Source organism: Notechis scutatus, chromosome 7 (assembly GCF_049901735.1).
Source record: "Notechis scutatus isolate UNSWTSFEM ecotype Mainland chromosome 7, rNotScu1.2, whole genome shotgun sequence".
NCBI lineage: Eukaryota > Metazoa > Chordata > Lepidosauria > Squamata > Elapidae > Notechis > Notechis scutatus.
Genome location: NC_142015.1, coordinates 27,972,991 through 27,990,650, shown reverse-complemented (window position 1 = coordinate 27,990,650; position 17,660 = coordinate 27,972,991). Strand labels below are relative to the sequence as shown.

General features: G+C 50.8%; 1 protein-coding gene and 1 long non-coding RNA gene across 3 annotated transcripts; one reads left to right on the top strand and one right to left on the bottom strand.

Annotated features, from left to right (window-relative positions):
* Positions 1–1,659: 1,659 nt before the first annotated feature.
* LOC113420896 (transmembrane protease serine 13-like) lies at positions 1,660–16,166 on the bottom strand. Of its 2 annotated transcripts, none has more exons than XM_087970229.1 (13): positions 16,085–16,166; positions 11,119–11,290; positions 10,567–10,677; positions 6,660–6,782; positions 6,413–6,542; positions 5,931–6,023; positions 5,599–5,642; positions 5,011–5,170; positions 4,448–4,620; positions 4,255–4,353; positions 3,878–4,020; positions 2,728–2,880; positions 1,660–2,305 (listed from the first exon to the last, which is right to left on the bottom strand). In XM_087970229.1, the coding sequence occupies exons 3-13, from the start codon at positions 10,640–10,642 to the stop codon at positions 2,291–2,293; spliced, it is 1,209 nt and encodes a 402-aa protein (XP_087826355.1). In that variant the 5' UTR covers positions 10,643–10,677; positions 11,119–11,290; positions 16,085–16,166; the 3' UTR covers positions 1,660–2,290. The 2 variants fall into 2 exon arrangements, with proteins under 2 accessions (XP_087826355.1, XP_087826354.1); XM_087970228.1 differs by lacking the exon at positions 16,085–16,166 and adding an exon at positions 15,118–15,434.
* LOC148130076 (uncharacterized) lies at positions 15,403–17,397 on the top strand. The gene is made up of 2 exons (XR_015750388.1): positions 15,403–15,723; positions 16,107–17,397. It is a non-coding gene; the product is annotated as an uncharacterized LOC148130076 (long non-coding RNA).
* The last annotated feature ends 263 nt before the right edge of the window (positions 17,398–17,660 follow it).

Here is a 17,660-nt window from a genome sequence, read left to right as displayed (position 1 = left end):
GAGCCGAGGCTCTCGAGCAAGGCTGGGGGTGGTGGTGGTGGCAGCCATAGCCTTCCCTGCCTGGGACCTTTCCTGCGGGGGGGCGGGGAGCAGCTTTCTGCCTAGAGAGAAAGTGGATTTTTGACTCCACCTGTTGCCAGCTGTGCCATCTGACAGCGGGGAGGCCTGAGTTAACTCCCTGTGCAGGGTCCAGCGCCTGGGCTGGGAAGGTTGCCTCCTCTGATTTGGAATCTCCAGGAGCCAAAGAAGGGCGTCCTTCAGCCCTGACCGGTTAGTGGTGGAGGAGGTACTACGTCTAGGTGCCACTGAGCCAACCAGGCAGGCCAACAAACTATAACTTCCAGGTGGGCCTGAACCCACCCGTCACCTGGATGATCCCATTGCCTGGTAATGCAAAATAGGCAGCTGGAGCAGCCAATCATTGGCCCTGTCCACAGCATCCCCTGCAGGCACAACACTGTCCCTATCTCCCAAGCCAGCCCTGTCTATAGAGCAGGGAGTGGGAAAGCAGCATTTCCTTCATTAAAGTGGCTGTATCCCGGAGTTTCATGCAGGGCTTTGTCACCTGATTTGTGGAGGTGATTAAATGTGTGTTTGCAGGAACTGGAAGAACGAGCCCAGCATTTCTCTCCTGGCTTTGCCCTTCCTTCACAAGCCTTGGAGTTCCTTTCCAACCCCTTCCCTACTCCTATTCTTTACCCCAGAGGAGAGGGGAGTAGAATCCCACTATTCACTGGGAAAGAAGAGGGACTATATTAAAACCATTTCTGCACTCCTGGAGACATATCTTTGGTTTTCCATGCAGAGGCTCTGCCTTTGCTTGTCAGGTCCGAAAAGCAAGCGGGAGGGCAAACTGGGGTGCTGCTTGACTGCTTGGGTCCCTCTAGCTGCCGGTTTTAATCTTTTCTTCCCACACCCCTGAAGCCTGAAATTGTGGTGCCTGCTGCTGGTCAGTTGCAGTTCTCCTATTCTCCAGGACCTGGCTGGTGGACTTGAAGGTGTGTGGCCAGAGAGGCAGGCAAGCAGCCTAGAGAAGTCCAGGCAGGGTCCCAATGCTCCCCCCGTACCTTGACCAGTGTGTGACTTTTTTGGGTGGGGAGCAAAGCCAGAGGAGAAAGCCAAATGGAGCTTTCAGAACAGTGAGAGCTACATCCACACCGTCTGCTTAGGAGATGCATTAGGTTGGCCACAGATGGGGAAAGGTCACACCCTAAAGTTCCCCACTTAAATGTTGATTTCAGAAGAAGTCATTGCCTGTCTTGTTGGATCTGGTCAAAGGAGGGCCTGGATGGACACAGATTGGGGGCCTCTCCTGAGCCCTGCTGGCCACAGCTGCTTGAGGCAAGGGGTCCCTTTGGGCTGCTTCTGCCTCCTCCTCGGCTTTTCCTCCTGTCTTAGAACCTTTAATCTGACACACACATGCACAAACACACAATGGCTTTCGGGCTGGCTCCAGTTGTAACACTGGCCAATGTTCAAGGCAACCCCTGAACCGCTGACAGTGGAGCTCAAGAAGACCCTCTCTGCCTTAGCTGTCAGAGGCCATTTCCCAGCCATCGCAGAAGGGGAGAGGAGAGAAGGTGACGAGGAGGAGGAAGAGGAGGCAGCAAGGAACAGCTGCCATCATGATTCAGAGAAGCCGATTGGGGCAAGGAATCTGGAGAATGAACAGGCCCAGGCTGGCAGTTCTATTTTCAGCAAACAAGGGGTTCCTTTTCAGGAAAAGGCTTCAGAGAGGGAAGGGGTGGAAAATCAACAGGAGGGGTGGTTTATGCCTGCATGTTCCTCCTGCAGTTCCCCCTCTTCTGCAGGGGAGAAGGGGGTCACAGTGGGCTGCCAAGGCAAAGGTAGAGAAGCCCTGAAGTGGGGAGGCAGCAAAGGGCTGTCCTAGCGAGTCCAGTTTCCAGGGGCCTGTAGTGCTGCCAGCCAGATCCTGCCCTAGGAAGGGTTGCAGCTGGCCCTGTGCCGTCTGCGGAGGGCTCCGTAGTCGGTACTCTCTGGTGCCTCCATGTGATCCGAAGGGCACTCCCATAGAGCAAGGCCATTCCATCCTGCCCCAGCAGGTCTCACCAAGCACTTGGCTCCAGCCTCAGCAGCACCAGCTGCATCCTTCAAACCAGAGTACCCAACTGGTTCCAACAGCAGACTGGGGGACCCAGAGAACATTGGGAAGAGCCCAGTTGTCCCCAGCCCCACCATTGTCCTTGTGGCCCAAGGGCGAGGAGGTGCAGTCGCCCACCTTCACAAGCTCGTTCCACTTCTCCAGAAAGGGCTGCGGTGTTGTCCTCTTCTAGGGGGTCTGACTCTGCAAGGCAAGATGGGGAAAAAAGGGATTCCTGGACAAGCCTAGATGCCAAATTATGTGTAATCTGAGTTGGAGGGGAGGTTCCCACTCACAGTCATTTCCCTCTCCCTGATAGCTGCCTAGGGAAAGGAGGCTCTGTGCTCGGATGTCCCCTGGGAAAGGGAAGGAGAGGCTCCTCAGTGCTTCTCCCCGAGAGCAGCTGGCAGGATGCCAAATACAGCCAAGGCCTAAACCAAAGCCCTGCCACATCAGGTGGGGGGCTCAATTCAGCTTGCCTCTGCCCCATGTTTCATCAAGCACGTCAGGGGAGTGGGTGCAAGTGTCCCTCTTGCCCTAGCTTCTTTCCATGCCCATTTCCATCCTTTGCGTGCCACCTGAACTCCCCTCTTTACAGCCTTGCGAGCGAGCAAGGACCCTCTTACCTCCATTTGGCTGTATATCCAACCAAGAAACTTGGAGACTTGGGAATAGACACCTGGCTTGTTTCGCTGGCCGCAGCCAGTTCCCCAGCTGGTGACCCCAGCCAAGTACCATCGATTACTGTCCTGACAAACCAGGGGGCCACCGCTGTCACCCTAGGCAAAGAGAGACGGGCATTAGAGAGCTAAGGGTCATAATCCCCACCTGGCATTCCAGGCTTTGGTAGTTTGTAGCACTGGAAGTCCAGAATTGGGGTTTCATAGCAAAAGCCCAAAGTGGAGGGCGCCTCTGTGTCCTGCAAGGAGAAGGCCTTTCATCTTTTGTTTTTGTGTGTTGGTGTGCCATCAACAAGGTTCCCTCTAACTTTCCTGTGCCAAAAATCTGGTTTTCTACTGAAAAAAATGTAACAGCAATGGTAATTCTGCATTTGAAAGAACCATCCCACTGGAGGGGGGGAGAAGGAGTGTTGGGGGCCACAATAGCAACAGCTCTCCCAAGTTCAAAAGTCCGCTGCAAGCGTGCAAGATATCAGGAAGGGTTGCCAGAAGGGAGGCCCCTTGCCTTTGTTCCCGGGGTGCCTCAGGAATGGACCCCTCTGATTTTGTGAGCTCCGATGGACTCTGAGTCTCCAGCTGAGGCGGCTGCTCGGCCCTTGTGAGTTAGGCTCAGCGCAAAATGTGGCTTCAGATTCGGGGAGCGAGAGGGCCAAAGCCCACAGTCGTGCCACCAGGTAAAAAGGACCAGGCGGTGGAGACTGGCGTCCTCAGGAGAGAAGGAGGCAGCTCTAACTGGGAACACGGCATATAGAAGCATGTCCTCCAGACGCCCCTTTCCTACTTCCTGACCTCCTGTGTCCTGAGGCCATCCCTTCCAGGCCTCCCCTGTTCCTTGCCCAGGGACTGTACTTGGGGCTTGGGTTCTGGATCTGCTTTCAAGGAGCTCACGTGGAACCACAGACCGGGTGAGCAGCTTTCTTTTCCTGGAAGACTTTTGCTACCATCTTCCTAATAACCTTTCCTTATCTCTGTCTCAGTTGGTGTGGGAAAATTTACAGGTCACTAAAACCAGCCAAACTTGTAACTCGTTGCATCAGCCTAAGGTTGCATAGGAGAACTCTTCCACTTTCTTGTCAGGTAAGAGAACCTCTTTTACCTGGCAAGAGTCTTTGCCCCCTTGCAAAAACCCAGCACACATCATCCGGGGGGTCAGGAACCCCTCGTACACATTACGGCTGTTGCAGAGCCGATAGTCGATAATCTTCACTTCTGCTTCCCGCAGCTTGGGCGATGTATTCTCTGCAAAAGGCAAAAATTATGTGATGAAAAGAGAGCCCTGGACACCCTTCAGCCTCCCGTGCTGGGATCGAATTGGGACATGGGATCTCCAATAGAAAAAGTTCACGAGAGCTAAGGAGACCCCACCCCACCCGCATAGCATATTGGCAGGCGACTCGGGACATGTCCGGCGAGAGGGAAGCTCACCCTTTCTGTGCCACAGCCTAGCAAGTGAGGCCCACTCGCCCAGCTTACCTTCATTTTCACTGATTTTGCCAAAGCCTGTGATGAAGCAGCCCCGCCCAGGAAGAAACCTTTGGCCTGACATGGGGAGGCAGGCTGGGCGAACCTGGGCTGGAAAAGAGGGACAAGCAAGTGAGCCCCTCCTTGAACAAAAGGCAAAGGGGCCTGCTGGCCTTGGAGCTGAGGAGGCATCCAAGAACTTCACCTGAGAGGACCAAGGGCTGGGCGAGCTTCATCAGGGCAATGTCATAGTCATCATGATCATCACTGTAATTAGCATTAATGATGACCTCCGAGACCAGGATTCCCTCCCTCGTCTGCTTGAGGTCAGAGACACCAGCATAGACCTTCCATTCATCCAGGATTTTCACACTGTTCCTAAAAAGTCCAAAGGCAAAAGGTTACAGGCGCCTCTGCCTTTGCCCAGGGCATAGATATCCGGGGGAGACCCCTCTGAGACGAGGGATATGGGAATCCACCCTGATCCTGTATAGGGGGCTGTTTTGGAAAATCAATCCAATTGTTCAAATTGAGTCAGCAAATTGATCCAGAAGAAGACGCCGATGAGAATTAGTTATGGGAGCTTTTTGTCCTCATTTTTTGGCTGGGTCTCAAGAAATGGTGGGTAGGATAACGGACAGAGCCCCAGATGGGAAGTCCTGCCTTTCTGGAGTAGCCTGGCCGCCTCCTGGCAGGCATCCTGGTAGGGAGCTTCCCTTCGACAGGCATCCCACCGCCCTCCCAAGTCAACCCAGAGATTGGCCTTACATGAAGAAGCAGTGGGCTGCGGTCAGCACCCACTGAGCATCAATGATAGTGCCACCACAAATGTGAGCAGAGCCATACTGGAGGCTCACTTGCCAAGGCCATTTACTGGCAGAAGCTTCAGTGCCTCCCACAATGCGGCCGGATATCCGTTGCCCACAGTCTGCAGGGAGAAACATCCAAAAACTTCAGACAAGCCCCCCATACACACATGCACCACACCAATCCATCTGGAGGTGCAGGCAAGGCCTCTTTTCATTAACCAAGACTTCCTTCTACATTCCCAGCCCAGCTCCCAGCCCCATGCAGAACCCAGGTGACGTGCATGTCCGAGGTTTCTGCCCCACACAGTATTCTCTCTGCTGCCCCAGAAGGCAGGGGCACTCGGTGGCATGGCTTTGCATACTGCTTTGATCTGCTTAGATAGGAGCTTGTGAAAGGAGGAGAAAGAGTGCCGCTGGGCATTGCCTGAGCAGGTCAGCCCTCGGGCACTGCCTCATCCCTCCTCAACTAGGGCGCAGAAGTACAAAAGCCTCTCCCTTGGGGTCAGAGCCAGGCCCCGCCCAGGCCCACCTTCTTCTGCCTCCTTACTTGTGCATCGGAGGGAAACTTGCTTTCCAGAACGGCACTGGGAGCTATAGAGGAGACCAATAAGCCAGAGGTTAAGTGAGAAACAGGGCCTGCAGCCAGCAGCCAAGGGGAGCACTCAGAATCCCCAAGTGGGTCTGCCTGCCTGGGAGAAAGACCTTCTCTCTTCTTCTCGAGCACCCAGCCAGAGGAAAGCTGCAGAGAACAGTGAGGGACAGGTGAGTCCCTTCACCTTGACTTCTCACAGGTGCAGCTGAGGATGAATGGTTGAAGGGGTCACAATGGAGGGGACTTCCTTCCTTCCAACCCACCACCTCACCCCAGCAGCCCATTACCTGTTGAGGCTCTGCTGAAGGGTTTTTCGCATCTTGCCAGCCACAAGACTTTTCCCAGAAAACGCCAGAGGGACGTATTCTGTGTCAGAAGCGCTAGGGAGGCAGAAGAGAGTTGCAGCTAAAGGACAGAGCAGCTGTGGAGTAGCTCCCCAGCCCTTGGCAGGCCAGGCCACCATGGATACAGCTTGGCCAAGAGTGGGCAGTGACTAAAAAGTCAACATCCCTGGCACAGCATGTAGCCTTCCCTCCCCCAGATCCTCAGTTTATGAACAGCCCCCTGTCTTTTCCTCACAACAAGTCCCTCCCCCTCCCCGAATCATTCTGAAGGAGTGCAGTCCACAAACAGCTCTTTCCACTGCTTGAAAAGTTGCCACCCAGGGCATTCTGCATGGGAACAGGACCAGCAAGACAAGCGAGAGGCTAAGAGTAACTTCTTCCTTCGGTGGGCTCCCTCCCCACCTTACGAGGAAGCCCAGAATTACTTAAGGAATCCAAGCTGCTGACAGGTCTTTTGGGAGAAGGCCTCGGTCCAGGCTTGGCTGCAGACAGGCAGCCACTCCCTGTCTGCTCCTGAGTAGACATGGAGCAAGGACTGGTTCCACCCAAAGCGCACTGCAGAGCAGGAGAGAAGAGAATGGAACCAGAATGGGCATTCCTGGGAGGGAAGTAGCCTCCCAGCCTCTCAACCCAAGTTCCGTCTTCTGGCTCCCCAAAACCTTCCAGCCGTACCGCAGTCCAGTTCATCGCTCCTCTGAGAACAGTCAGGAACCCCATCACATCGCACAGCGTGGTCACTGCAGCTCTCTGCTGGCTGCTTGTACACAATGCCGGTGCTGGATCGCCAGAACAAAACTGGGAATAGGATACAAGCAAGAACAATGGACAAATGGAGGCTTAGGTGAGTTTTTAGGTAGGGGGATTATTTCTTATATTGAGAAAAGGAATCCAGACTCCAGACCACTGAGCAGGAGGGAACCATTGCAGGTGGCCCCTAAAAGAGGCAAGCTTCCTGCCCCTCTATACGTAGAAAGTGGGAGAAATAGACCAATAAGGGACTTGTTGGAATTCTTGTGTGTCGCTTCAGCTTCCCTTCTCACAAAGACTATTGATTAGAGCTTCTGAGCTTCTCACTCTTTGGATTAACTGTGTCCTGTCTAGACTGCACGGAGGAATGTCTGGCACACGGCACTTGCAAATGCACCTCTTCAGCATTGGCACTGCCAGCTGAACAAGTTCCCAGCTCTTGTTGCTATTAGGAAGTGGGTAGCAGGTACGCTCCCTCCAGAGACTCTTGCAGAGCATTGGAAACAGCATTTGTGCCAGAGATCATTCCTTAGCAGTGTGATGTGCAGGCATCACCATAGAGGAATCTCTAGGGGAAAAGTTTTAAAGGAGATCTAGGTTAGTCCAGGGTAACCAAAAATCAGATGGAGTCTGGTAGCATCGTTTCTGACCACAAAACATATATATCTGATGAAGTCAGCTGCAGCTCGTAAAAGTTTGCCTTTAAGTAAAATATGATAATGCAAAAGATACTAGCAGAAACCACCACCCCCGATTCTGGGGAAAGGGAATTCTGTGGCCCAGAAATGCAGCAGTTTGTTCATTTCTCATCTGTTCAAAGTTGTCCATGCTATTAAAACCAGTGACTGAGAAGGAGGAAGGGCGTGGAAGTCCTTTCCCTGTTGCAGCAAACTTGCTAAGAGGATCTTTCTCACCTCCTCCCTCTTTCTCCCCCTCCCTCTTTCTCCCCCCTTCTGTATCTCCAAGAAGGGCACAAAAAGAGGGACACGTTGCAGCTGCTTCTGCAAGTGGCATAAGGGGCTGAGAAACAGAAACCAGTTGTGCTGCTGACCCAATGCTTGTGGGACATCAGCAAAATCTAAGTAGCCTTTGCCAGGGATCAGGTGCTGGTTTCCAAAAATGATCTAAGTCCAATCCTGGGCACATTCATGAAATATCTCACACCTCAAGAAGGTGTCCCAGCATTAGCTATCATTTCCAAAGCACATAATGAATCATTTCAAATTATTTTGCATTGGCCAGTTCTGGACACTGCACTTCTGAGTAGCTTTGGAGAAAGGCAGCAAAATGCTCTGGACATCGTATACTTGGATTTCAGGAAATATGCAGGTGCCACTAAGCTGGCAGGAATAGCCAACACCCCTGATGATGGCCCAGGATCCAAATGGATCCTGACAGACTTGAATACTGGGCCCTATCAACAAAATGAAATTTAATGTAAAGAAAAGTAACGTTTTATACTGAGGCAGGACAAACCAAATATACAAATACAAATTAGGTGAAACCTCGCTATACCATTTCAGATAAGTGACTCTACAGTCTCTTCTTAAAAGGTTCCAGTGATGGAGCACGCACAACTTCTGAAGGCAAGCAGTTCCACTGGTTAATCGTTCTCATTGTTAGGAAGTTTCTTCTTAGTTCTGGGTTGCTTCTCTTCCCTCCTTGATTAGCGTCCATCCATTGTATGAGGGAAGGAAGAGGAGAAGAGGGAGACACTGGCATGCAGCTGGTTTCCTTCTCTCTCCTTTTCTCCCTCTATGGATTCCAAAATCAACAACAAAGAAGGGAAAGGAAATGTTTCTGGCAGGAAGTAGGAATAACAACGAAACCAGGTCTTAACCTGGTTTTCTCCTTGAGGCTCTGCAAAGTCACCACTTGGAAATGTGGGACACATACTTACACCAACTCACATGCATTTCTCTGTATCAGAATAGGCCCTTTCTTTTTTCAGCCAGTGCCCCTACAGGAGAACGGTCTGTGAATCTCTGAGAAGGAGGGAAGGCTGGACTTCTGCCTGCTCAGAAAGGCCCTGCCCAGTGTTTGACTCACAGAAGGAGGGTCGCCCTACTCCTCCATAGCACAAGGAAGAGAGTTAGGGGTATGGGGGTGTGTGATAATATTGCCTACAATGGAGACAGAGCAGCTTTTGAAGGATGATGCCTTTGTAAGAGGCAGCAAAGCCCTTGCAAAAAGACAAAGTAATCCTAGGGGTGAGACTGACCCTCCCTCCCAGGGACCCAGCCGTGTTTCCTGTCCTGCAACAATCAAGAGAAAAGTGAGGGGGCATGTCTGCCGTTGTCCCTCACCCCAGTCAGAGCCGGGAAGCAGAGCATTGCAGATCCACAAAGGAAGAGCCACTGGCCATGGCCACTCACCCCAGGGTTGCAAACAGTAGTACTCCTTCCTTCATGGAACCTGATCTCACCAGAAATGGAAACTGTGCTGATAATTCCTTTGGTCACCAAAGAGACCTGGCTCTTTGGACTGAGCCTCCCCTCAGATATCAGCAGAGAACTTCTGTCTAGGTGGAAAGAACCAGGAAGTCATTCCTGCACACCATAACTTGCAAGTTGTGGTGCAACCAGAACAATCTTGAACTAAATACACTCAAAACCGTAGAAATAGTGGTAGGTTTTAGGAGAAACTCTCCTATGCTACCACCTCAACACAGCATCAACAGTAGAGACTTTCAAGTTTCTAGGTTCTATCGTATTTCAAGACTTAGTGGGCACCTAACATCAAAAACATCATCAAAAAAGCACAACAAAGAATGTTCTTTCTGCACTAATTCAGAAAGCTCAAACTGCCCAAGGAGTTGCTGATCCAGTTCTACAGAGGAATTATTGAATCTGTCATCTGCACCTCTATGTCTGGTTTGGTTCTACAACCAAATAGGAACGACACAGGCTTCAATGGATAATTAGAACTGCAGAAAAAACAATTACTACCAACCTGCCCTCCACTGAGGACCTGTATACTGCACCCTGAGTCAAAAAGAGGGCTGTGAAAATATCTACAGACTCCCCACACCCTGGACCTAAACTGCTTCAACTCCTACCCTCAAAACGACTCTATAGGGCACTGCACACCAGAACAACTAGACATAAGGACAGTTTTTCCCAAATGCCATCACTCTGCTAAACAACTAATTCTCACAACACTGTCAAATTATTTATTGATTGTATTACTATTCTTCTTCTCATCCTTCCTAGTACTATCTCTTCCCACTTATGACTATAACCATATTGCTTGTATCTTTACAATTTATATTGTTTTATTTGTTTCCTATGATTATTTGATTGCTTAATAGTAACCTATGACTATCACTAAGTGTTGTATCTTATGATTCTTGATGAATGTATTTTATTTTTTCTTTATGTACACAGAGAGCTTATGCACCAAAGACAAATTCTTTGTGTGTCCACTCACACTTGGCCAATAGAGAATTCTATTCTATTCTTCTATTCTATTCTATTCTATTCTATTCTATTCTATTCTATTCTATTCTATTCTTATTCTTATTCTTATTCTTATTCTTATTCTTATTCTTATTCTAAGCAAGCAAAACAAGAAGGTAGGACAAGGTGGAAGATCACTTAGGTTCCAACCTAGAAGTAAGGAGAGATTTCCTGACAGGGAGAACAATTAACCACTGGAACGGCTTCCCTCCCAGAGCTGTGGGTGCTCCATCACTGGAGGTTTTAAAGAAGAAATTGGACAGCCATTTGTCTAGAATGGTATAGGGTTTTCTGCCATGGGCAGGGGATTGGACTAGAAGACCTCTAAGGCCCCTTCCAACCTTATTATTCTAAGAGAAAACGGAAGGACTCACAGAGCAGGATGAGGGCAACCAGCAGCACAATGAGGAAGAGAAGGCAGACGATGAGGACCACCCTCTTCGGGCCCATTCCCCAGAATACCTTGGCAGCGAGGCTGGAGGAAGCTGCAGGTGGAGAGAGGAAGAAGGTGGTGGGACAAGCTTAGATCTCTACATAGGAGAAGTCAAAGACTGAGGGATGGGAGGCTGAACAGCAAGAGGTTTCTCTTCTGGGAATCTCCAGCAGGCTGGAACTGAGGGAGATAGGAAGCAGGCAAGAGTTGGGCTTAATTGCAGGCTGAATCAGCCTTCCTCCATCCTTCCTCTGCATAACCAGAGGCCTGGACTGCTGAAGCTGCCATTGTGTGCAACAGAGCAGAGGTACAAGAGGCTCTGGAGCTATAAGAAAGAACCAGCTGACTGCTTCTGTTTCTTTCAGCCCATCCCCCAATGCTACCTTTCCCAGTCCCCTACTTAGGGGTCTTTCCTATTGCAAGAGGTTGGACTAGCCCCCCCCCCCCAGTGTAACTTCTACCCCCTCATTAGGAGGTTCCTGCAGATTCTTACCACTTGGACTTGCACCAGCTATGCAGGGTGGGGAGCTCGGTCTGGTTCCTGTAGCATAAGGTCCAAGGGTGGCACCTCGAATGGGCTCATCTGATGGGGCTACTTGAGAGACAGCAGATGGGAAGGCATAGAGAATGGCGCTCCGGACCTCCTGACAAGACAGTGGACCTTCCTGTGGGCAAAGAAGACCAAATTTGGAAAAGATGTCCAAGGATCATCTGAACAGGAGTGGTAGTCCTAAGCCCCCTCTTTTCCCTCGAGCAACCTTGCCGTTCACAGCCAAGTACTCTTTCTACCAGAGGCACCACAGGCCAAGAGAATACTCTTCCTGAGCTGCTTCTGGGCAGGCCTCTTTGCCAAGGAACTGGGTGTGCTCCTTTGGAGAAGCCCTGTTTCCAGCTGCCTACCTGAATTAGGACACTGGTGCTATCCTTGCCAGAGGCTGTGTTCCCCATTGGCATGGCATGTCATGGCATGTCAAGGCAAGGCAAGGCAAGGCAAGGCCTCTTCCTTCTGGCTGTTTCTGCTCTGAAAGGGCTGAGCCCTGACCTCCTTAGAAGGAGCAATGTGGAGTGTGTGTATTGTGCTCACTGAAGCTGCACCAGCAGGGGAATCTTCCACCAGGAATCTTACCAGCCAGGCCAGGTCCCTGGTTGGATGGCCGCCTGGTCCCCAGCCATCCAAAAGGACTCAGGGCTGAGCAGTATGGCTCTCAGCCTCCAGTCATCCTGTCCTGGTTGCTTGCAAGGTAGCAACTCCCTCCTGGCCCACCCGGAATGCTGCTGGGCTCTGATGTCACTCAGGAGGATCAGATTCCCAGCTTCTGATTCACTTGCAACCTTATTATTAGTAATAAATTCATTTGCTGCCCATCTTGTCGTTTCAGAAAATTCTGAGCAGCTTGTAGTATGATAATATATACAAATATCAAACTTTAAAATATAAGAACATATTAAAATGACAAAAAATTAAAACAAACTAAAAAAACATGGATTTGGAGCAAAGAGGTGGGGTGCTTTCTCTGCTAGCCCACTGATCACCTCCAGCCAACAGCATAGCCAAGTTCTAAGGCCTTTCCCAAAGGCTAAAAGAAAGAATCTTAGTTCTTGTGACAAGATGTTCCAAAGGTCAGGAACCATGGTAGAAAAGGCTTTTCTCCTGGATCCTAGCAGCCAAAATTCCTTGGCTCATGGGATCTGTAGTTGGCCTCTCCTGCCAGCACACTGGGATGGGCCAATCCCTTTGGAGAAAGACGGTTCCACAGGTATCCTGGACACCTCCCCTCAATGGCTGGAAGGTAGTAACCCACACTGTGTGTTGCACCCAGAAGAAGATCGGCAGCTAGCACAGCTCACATTATGCGTGCTGTGCTTGGGGCCTCCAAAACTGTTCATGCCACTGCATTCTAGGCCAATGGTAGCTCCCAAATACTCTTCAGGAGTAGCCCCATGTGGAGCATGTTGCAATAATCCAAGTAGGAGATGACCAGGGCATGAGCGGCTAAGCACAGGGCCTTACGATCCAGAAGGGGCACACCACAAAAATGTTGTGTGATGGGGTGCACACCAGGTCTGCATCCCACCCAGAACGAAAGATGATCCTGAGGCTCTACATGCACACAGCCACTCCCTCTGACCAGGATTCCCTTAAAGCTGTTGCCCTCCCCCTCCTCCCGTCCAGGCCCCCACAGATCCCAGGCCCTGCAAAAGGGCATCGCTTAGGTCATCACCAGGGATGAAATCCCTCATACCCAGCGGTTTCATGCAGATCGGGGTATTCCATCTCTGGCCTGCAGGCTGCATGCAGCCCTGGACAGCTAGAAATGCGGCCCCACAAGTTTGTAAACTTTCAACACTATTGTGTGATTTATATGCATTATATAAATTAACTATATTATATATTTTATATGCTGCCCGAGGCTGTTCTTCTTCAATGCAACCCAGGAGAGCCAAAAGGTTGGAAGGGGGCAGAGAGAGTTGTGAGCCCAAAGGAAGTGCTCTGCCTCCCCCCCTCCCCCAAGGCTGATTGGAACCAGCCACAGAAAAAGGAACGGAACCTCTGCCATACTACACTGCCCAGGCCCAAATCCCACAGCTGGTCCAGAAGATTCCACGGCCGATGGTACTGAAAGGTGCCAAGGAGAGCAAGGACGGAGGTCCTACCGCCATCTGACTCCCACCAGAGATCACCCACAAGGGGAATCGATGCCGTTTCTGTCCCATGATCGGGCTTGAACCCTCCCGGAAAGAGATCGGATAACAATCCATCCCCCCGCCCCCGCCCGTTTCCCTTCATGGCTGGGAGATGGATGGGAAGAGGGCAAGGAGGACACTGGACTATCCCGGAGATGCTGCCCTGAGCCAGTTGGAGCCCCCCCACCATTCCTGAACCCCCTCTCTCACCAGGGCCAAAGAGGAGTGGAGCCCTCCAGGTAGACCTGTCAGCTTGTTGGCAGAGGCTGGACAATGCAGACCTTGGCCGTGCCCATTCCTTCCGGCCAGAAGCTCGGGGAGGGATGTCGAGAGACCAATGTGCCCACCTCAGTCAAGCGCCCCCCCTCCACTTGGCAGAGAGGAGGCCCCTGCCAGCCTCCCTGAAGCCCTGGATAAAGACCAGCTGCTCAGCTAAGGCCTCTGAGCTCTGCATCCTGCCCCACGCTGCTCTTTCCCAAAGGGCAGAACCCACTGGATCTAGGGGGGGGGGCTGTCAGTCAGTCTCACCCCCACCCCTCTTCAGTCTCTCCACAATCGATTTGTTTGTTATGTATCTGGAAATTATTTCCCAGGTTATTTTTAATCATAAATTGTCAAATCATATAATTCACTAGGATTATATCAGATGGTGATGCCATTGAAGCATAATGCACATTAAGTTTATCAGGCACATTTATCAGGGGGAACTTGGACAAGTTTCTTGGTCCAAGGCTCCAGTGCTTTGGCCCATGTGCTGGTGTGCCTATTCCCGTCTGCTCGCTTTACGTCCGGTACTGGCAGCACCAATTCTCAGAAAGTGCACTAGAACGTGATGGAAAAGACCATCATGCCCCCCCCCCCATGTCTGCCTGGAGAAGATGGGAGACAAAGAGCCTGAGGAAAGGACCCCACCCCAGTGACCCAGCCCTGCCCCCTCTCTGCAGATTGGGATTGGAGGAGGGCAGAGAATGCCTGCTGTTCCTTGGCTACTACAGATAAAGGCTTTTGCCCTCCATAAGGGCTGGGTGAGAGGTTGGCACCAAGCCTTGCCTATCAATCAATCAATCAATCAATCAATCAGAACAAAGCTGAAAGGGACATTGGAGGTCTGCTAGTCCAACCCCCTGCTCAAGCTGGAGACCTACACCATTTCAGACAAGCAACTGTTCAGTCTCCAGGGATGAAGCATCCACAACTTCTGGAGGACAGTAGTTCCACTGGTTCATTGTCCTCCCCGTCTGGAAGTTCCTCCTTAATTCCAGGTTGTTTCTCTCCTTGATTAGTTTCCATCCATTGCTTCTTGTCCTGCCTTCTGGTGCTTTGAGGGTTTTTGGGGCAGCCCCTCAAATATTGGAAGGGGGGGCAAATGCTCTTAAGAAATGTATCTCAAGGAAAGAAGCAGCCCTCCCAGAATCACAGATTAGAAAGACTGCCTACCCTGCAATCTGCTCTTGCCCCCCCCCGCCCGCCCCCCCAGCCTCCCCCAATGCTGATGAGAGCACTGGGCAGGGAAGAGGCTCGGGAGGCGATTACAGCCTTTGCCAAGGAGACCTGCTTTAGTGCTGCCCAGCACTGTGGATGCAGGATTTATGGAGGAGGGGCTCCCTCACACTCTGAACAGCCTCGGAGAAGAGAAAGCCACCCAGTCCTAGGATTGCTGGAGGCTCCAGCCCACTCCTCCTTCCTCTCTGGTGCTCATTTCTACCAATTCCAGGAAGATCTGTATTGTCTACTGACCACATCCCATCACTCCAGTGATCAGAAGGTTCTTCCCTCCCTCCCTCCCTCCCTCCCTGAGCTGACTTACCAGGTACGGGGGCTGTTCCATGGGCCTCTTCCCACCACCAGGAGCCCTGGTGGATCACTGCAACCTTTCAAGGTCCATGGCCTCCTGCCTTCCTTCAAACATACGTAGGAGATTCACAGGTTTGCCAGCAGCCAACCCACAATGTAGCTCTGGGACAACTGCGCTGAGTGGGAAGTTTACCTGTCTTACCTGCCTGGCTCCCTCCCTGCTAGCTGTGTGTGGCAACCTCCAGAGCCAGGCAGGGAAGAAACTGGCCTGACCTGAAAGATTACTCTGCACAGCTTAGCCTTCCTGCCATGTTTCGGAGAGCAGCTGGCTTCAGATCTCCCAATGGGGACCCCCCCCCCCCTTGACAAGAGAAGCGGGTTTTTCTTGCTGCCTGGTCAATGGACCCTCCCACGGGAGTCTTGCCGAACACTCCTCCGTTCTGAAGCTCCCTGGCCATTGCCCTGAGCTGGTCTCCCCAGCCAAAGAGCAGGGGAGATCAGGGCAGCCACACCCAAGGGAGGACATCCAAAGGGAGTACCTGACACAGGAGAAGAGGAAGGATGAGAAGGAAAAAACAAACCGTTCTACTTCCCACCAGATTGCGTGCCACTAAAAGAGGTAGGCAGGAAAGCGCTTCTGGAACCCTGGACCAGTGGAAGAGGCGTGGGAGGCCACCTCCAAAGGCATTTGATGGCCATCTACCCTTTTTTTCACACATTTCTAGCAAAAGGGCGTCTGCTACTTCCTGAAGAAGCCTCTCTGTGCTGTCCAGCCAGTGTGTGGGAATTGGATAGTTAGTGTGTATAGAACACTCTCCAAAAAACACTCTGTTTTTTGCTGTTGAGGTTTTTTTTTTTTGCTGCTGTTTCTTGTCAATTAAGCCCAAACTTTCTTGGATTTTTTTTTTTTTTTTTTTTGAATAAATCTACCCAAACTTCCATATAACAATCTTTCAGATTTGGAGGTAACTATAACATACCCTCTAATCTTTTCTTCTACAGGTTAAAGATTCCCAACTTCTCCAACTCTTCTTCAAAAGCAAGGCTGTAGTTGGAGAAACAACCGAGGGCTGCAGTTCATGGGGAGAAGTTCTGGTTAGAACAAATTGTGAACATCCACTACGAAGATGCAGTCATCAAGGAGGCTCATGCAATCCGAGGCAAGCTCCTTATCAAAAATTAAAAGCAGTGACTCCTCCTTTCCACTCCCCGTTAGTCAGACTGCAGCTGGACTATAACATCCAATTCTGGATGCCACATTTTAGGAAAGAGACCTGGAATAGGACAGAGGACAGCAACTGAGGTGATTGGAGACCTAGAAGGAAAAAAAATACTTCTTTCATTTTTCCTAACTTCCTCACCCTTCATCAAAATGCCCAAGCAGCTTAGGAAAGAAAAGGAAGCAAATAGGCACATTGCAAACAAGTAAAAGCTGCTGCAAACAGGACAGTCTCCAAGGGCAGCACCAGGAAAAAACATCCCACCACAATGAAAGAAACCAGGCCAAATGGGTCTGGGTTTGCCTGGAAGCCAAAGGACCTTAAGAAAGCTTCAGGGGATCCTCCTGCAGCTGGAGGGCTTTCACCCACGGGCCACTCATGCTTCTTGTCAGAAAGCTGGGGAGGGCGGGTGGGGGGGGGAGTCTTCGGAAGAGGCCGTTTAAGAGCTCCCCATAGTAATGCCAGGGGGAGGGGAGGAAGGTAACTCATAGCAAAAGTCCAAACAAGGGAATCCAGGGGCTTACAGAACTCATCCGTATGACTCTCTGAATGAGCCCAGGATCATCGAACTGTCTGGAGTGGATTCCTGGGCAAGTCTGCTGATGGAGAACACTCGTTTCTTCTCCCACACACCAGCAAATTGCCAAGGAACTGAAGTGTCATTGAGGGTGATGTGCAGTTAGGGAGGAAGACCCACCTCTGCTGTTGGCCAGGAAGCTCTGAGGAGGTGGAAACCACAAAGACATGGAGACCCAAAGCCTTGGATTGCCTTTGAAAGTTGGAACCACTGTTCTACTGTCTAAACTCAGGAAGAGTCTGTAGCAATGACAAACCAATGATATTTGGCTACTGAAAGTAACCCAGTCCTCCTCCTCCTGGCTCCAGATAGTATGAATGGGTGCTTCTCATTCCAAAGCCTAACACCAGCCTCACAGGCCCAGATCTGCATTGAACAGCCTGAAGAAGGGAGGCATCTCCCACTCCCAGCCCCTCTTTCACCAACTCTGAAAAAGCAGGTGTGGTCCTGAGGCCTTTAAGGAACTGAAAATAAAACTGCTACTGGTGCAGGGGGCGGAAACAAATTGGTGCACGGATGCGGTGACTATTTCTCAGGGGGGAACAACTAAACTGGAACATGAATGAAATTGGGAAGTGGGTTGAACAAATTCCTCAGAGCAGAACAATTACAACATTTGGGGTTTTTCTGTTTCTGTTTCTTAAAATGGAAACATGATGTACATTTATAAAATCATTCTCACTCCCAAGAAAATCTCTTTCTTATAATACCAGAATTTAGTGAGGTTGAATGGTGAGAAATTCAGGGAAGATTAAGGAA

What these genes read in the sequence shown, in the direction of transcription:
- LOC113420896 (XM_087970228.1), bottom strand. Translation starts at nt 15,138, where the DNA reads ATGGAACAGCCCCCGTACCTG. An exon ending in CAGCAGCTTGGATTCCTTAA is followed by an intron (nt 6,024 to 6,412) that starts GTAATTCTGGGC and finishes CTGCCTCCCTAG; the next exon opens with CGCTTCTGACACAGAATACG. An exon ending in AGTTTCCCTCCGATGCACAA is followed by an intron (nt 5,171 to 5,598) that starts GTAAGGAGGCAG and finishes TTCTCCCTGCAG; the next exon opens with ACTGTGGGCAACGGATATCC.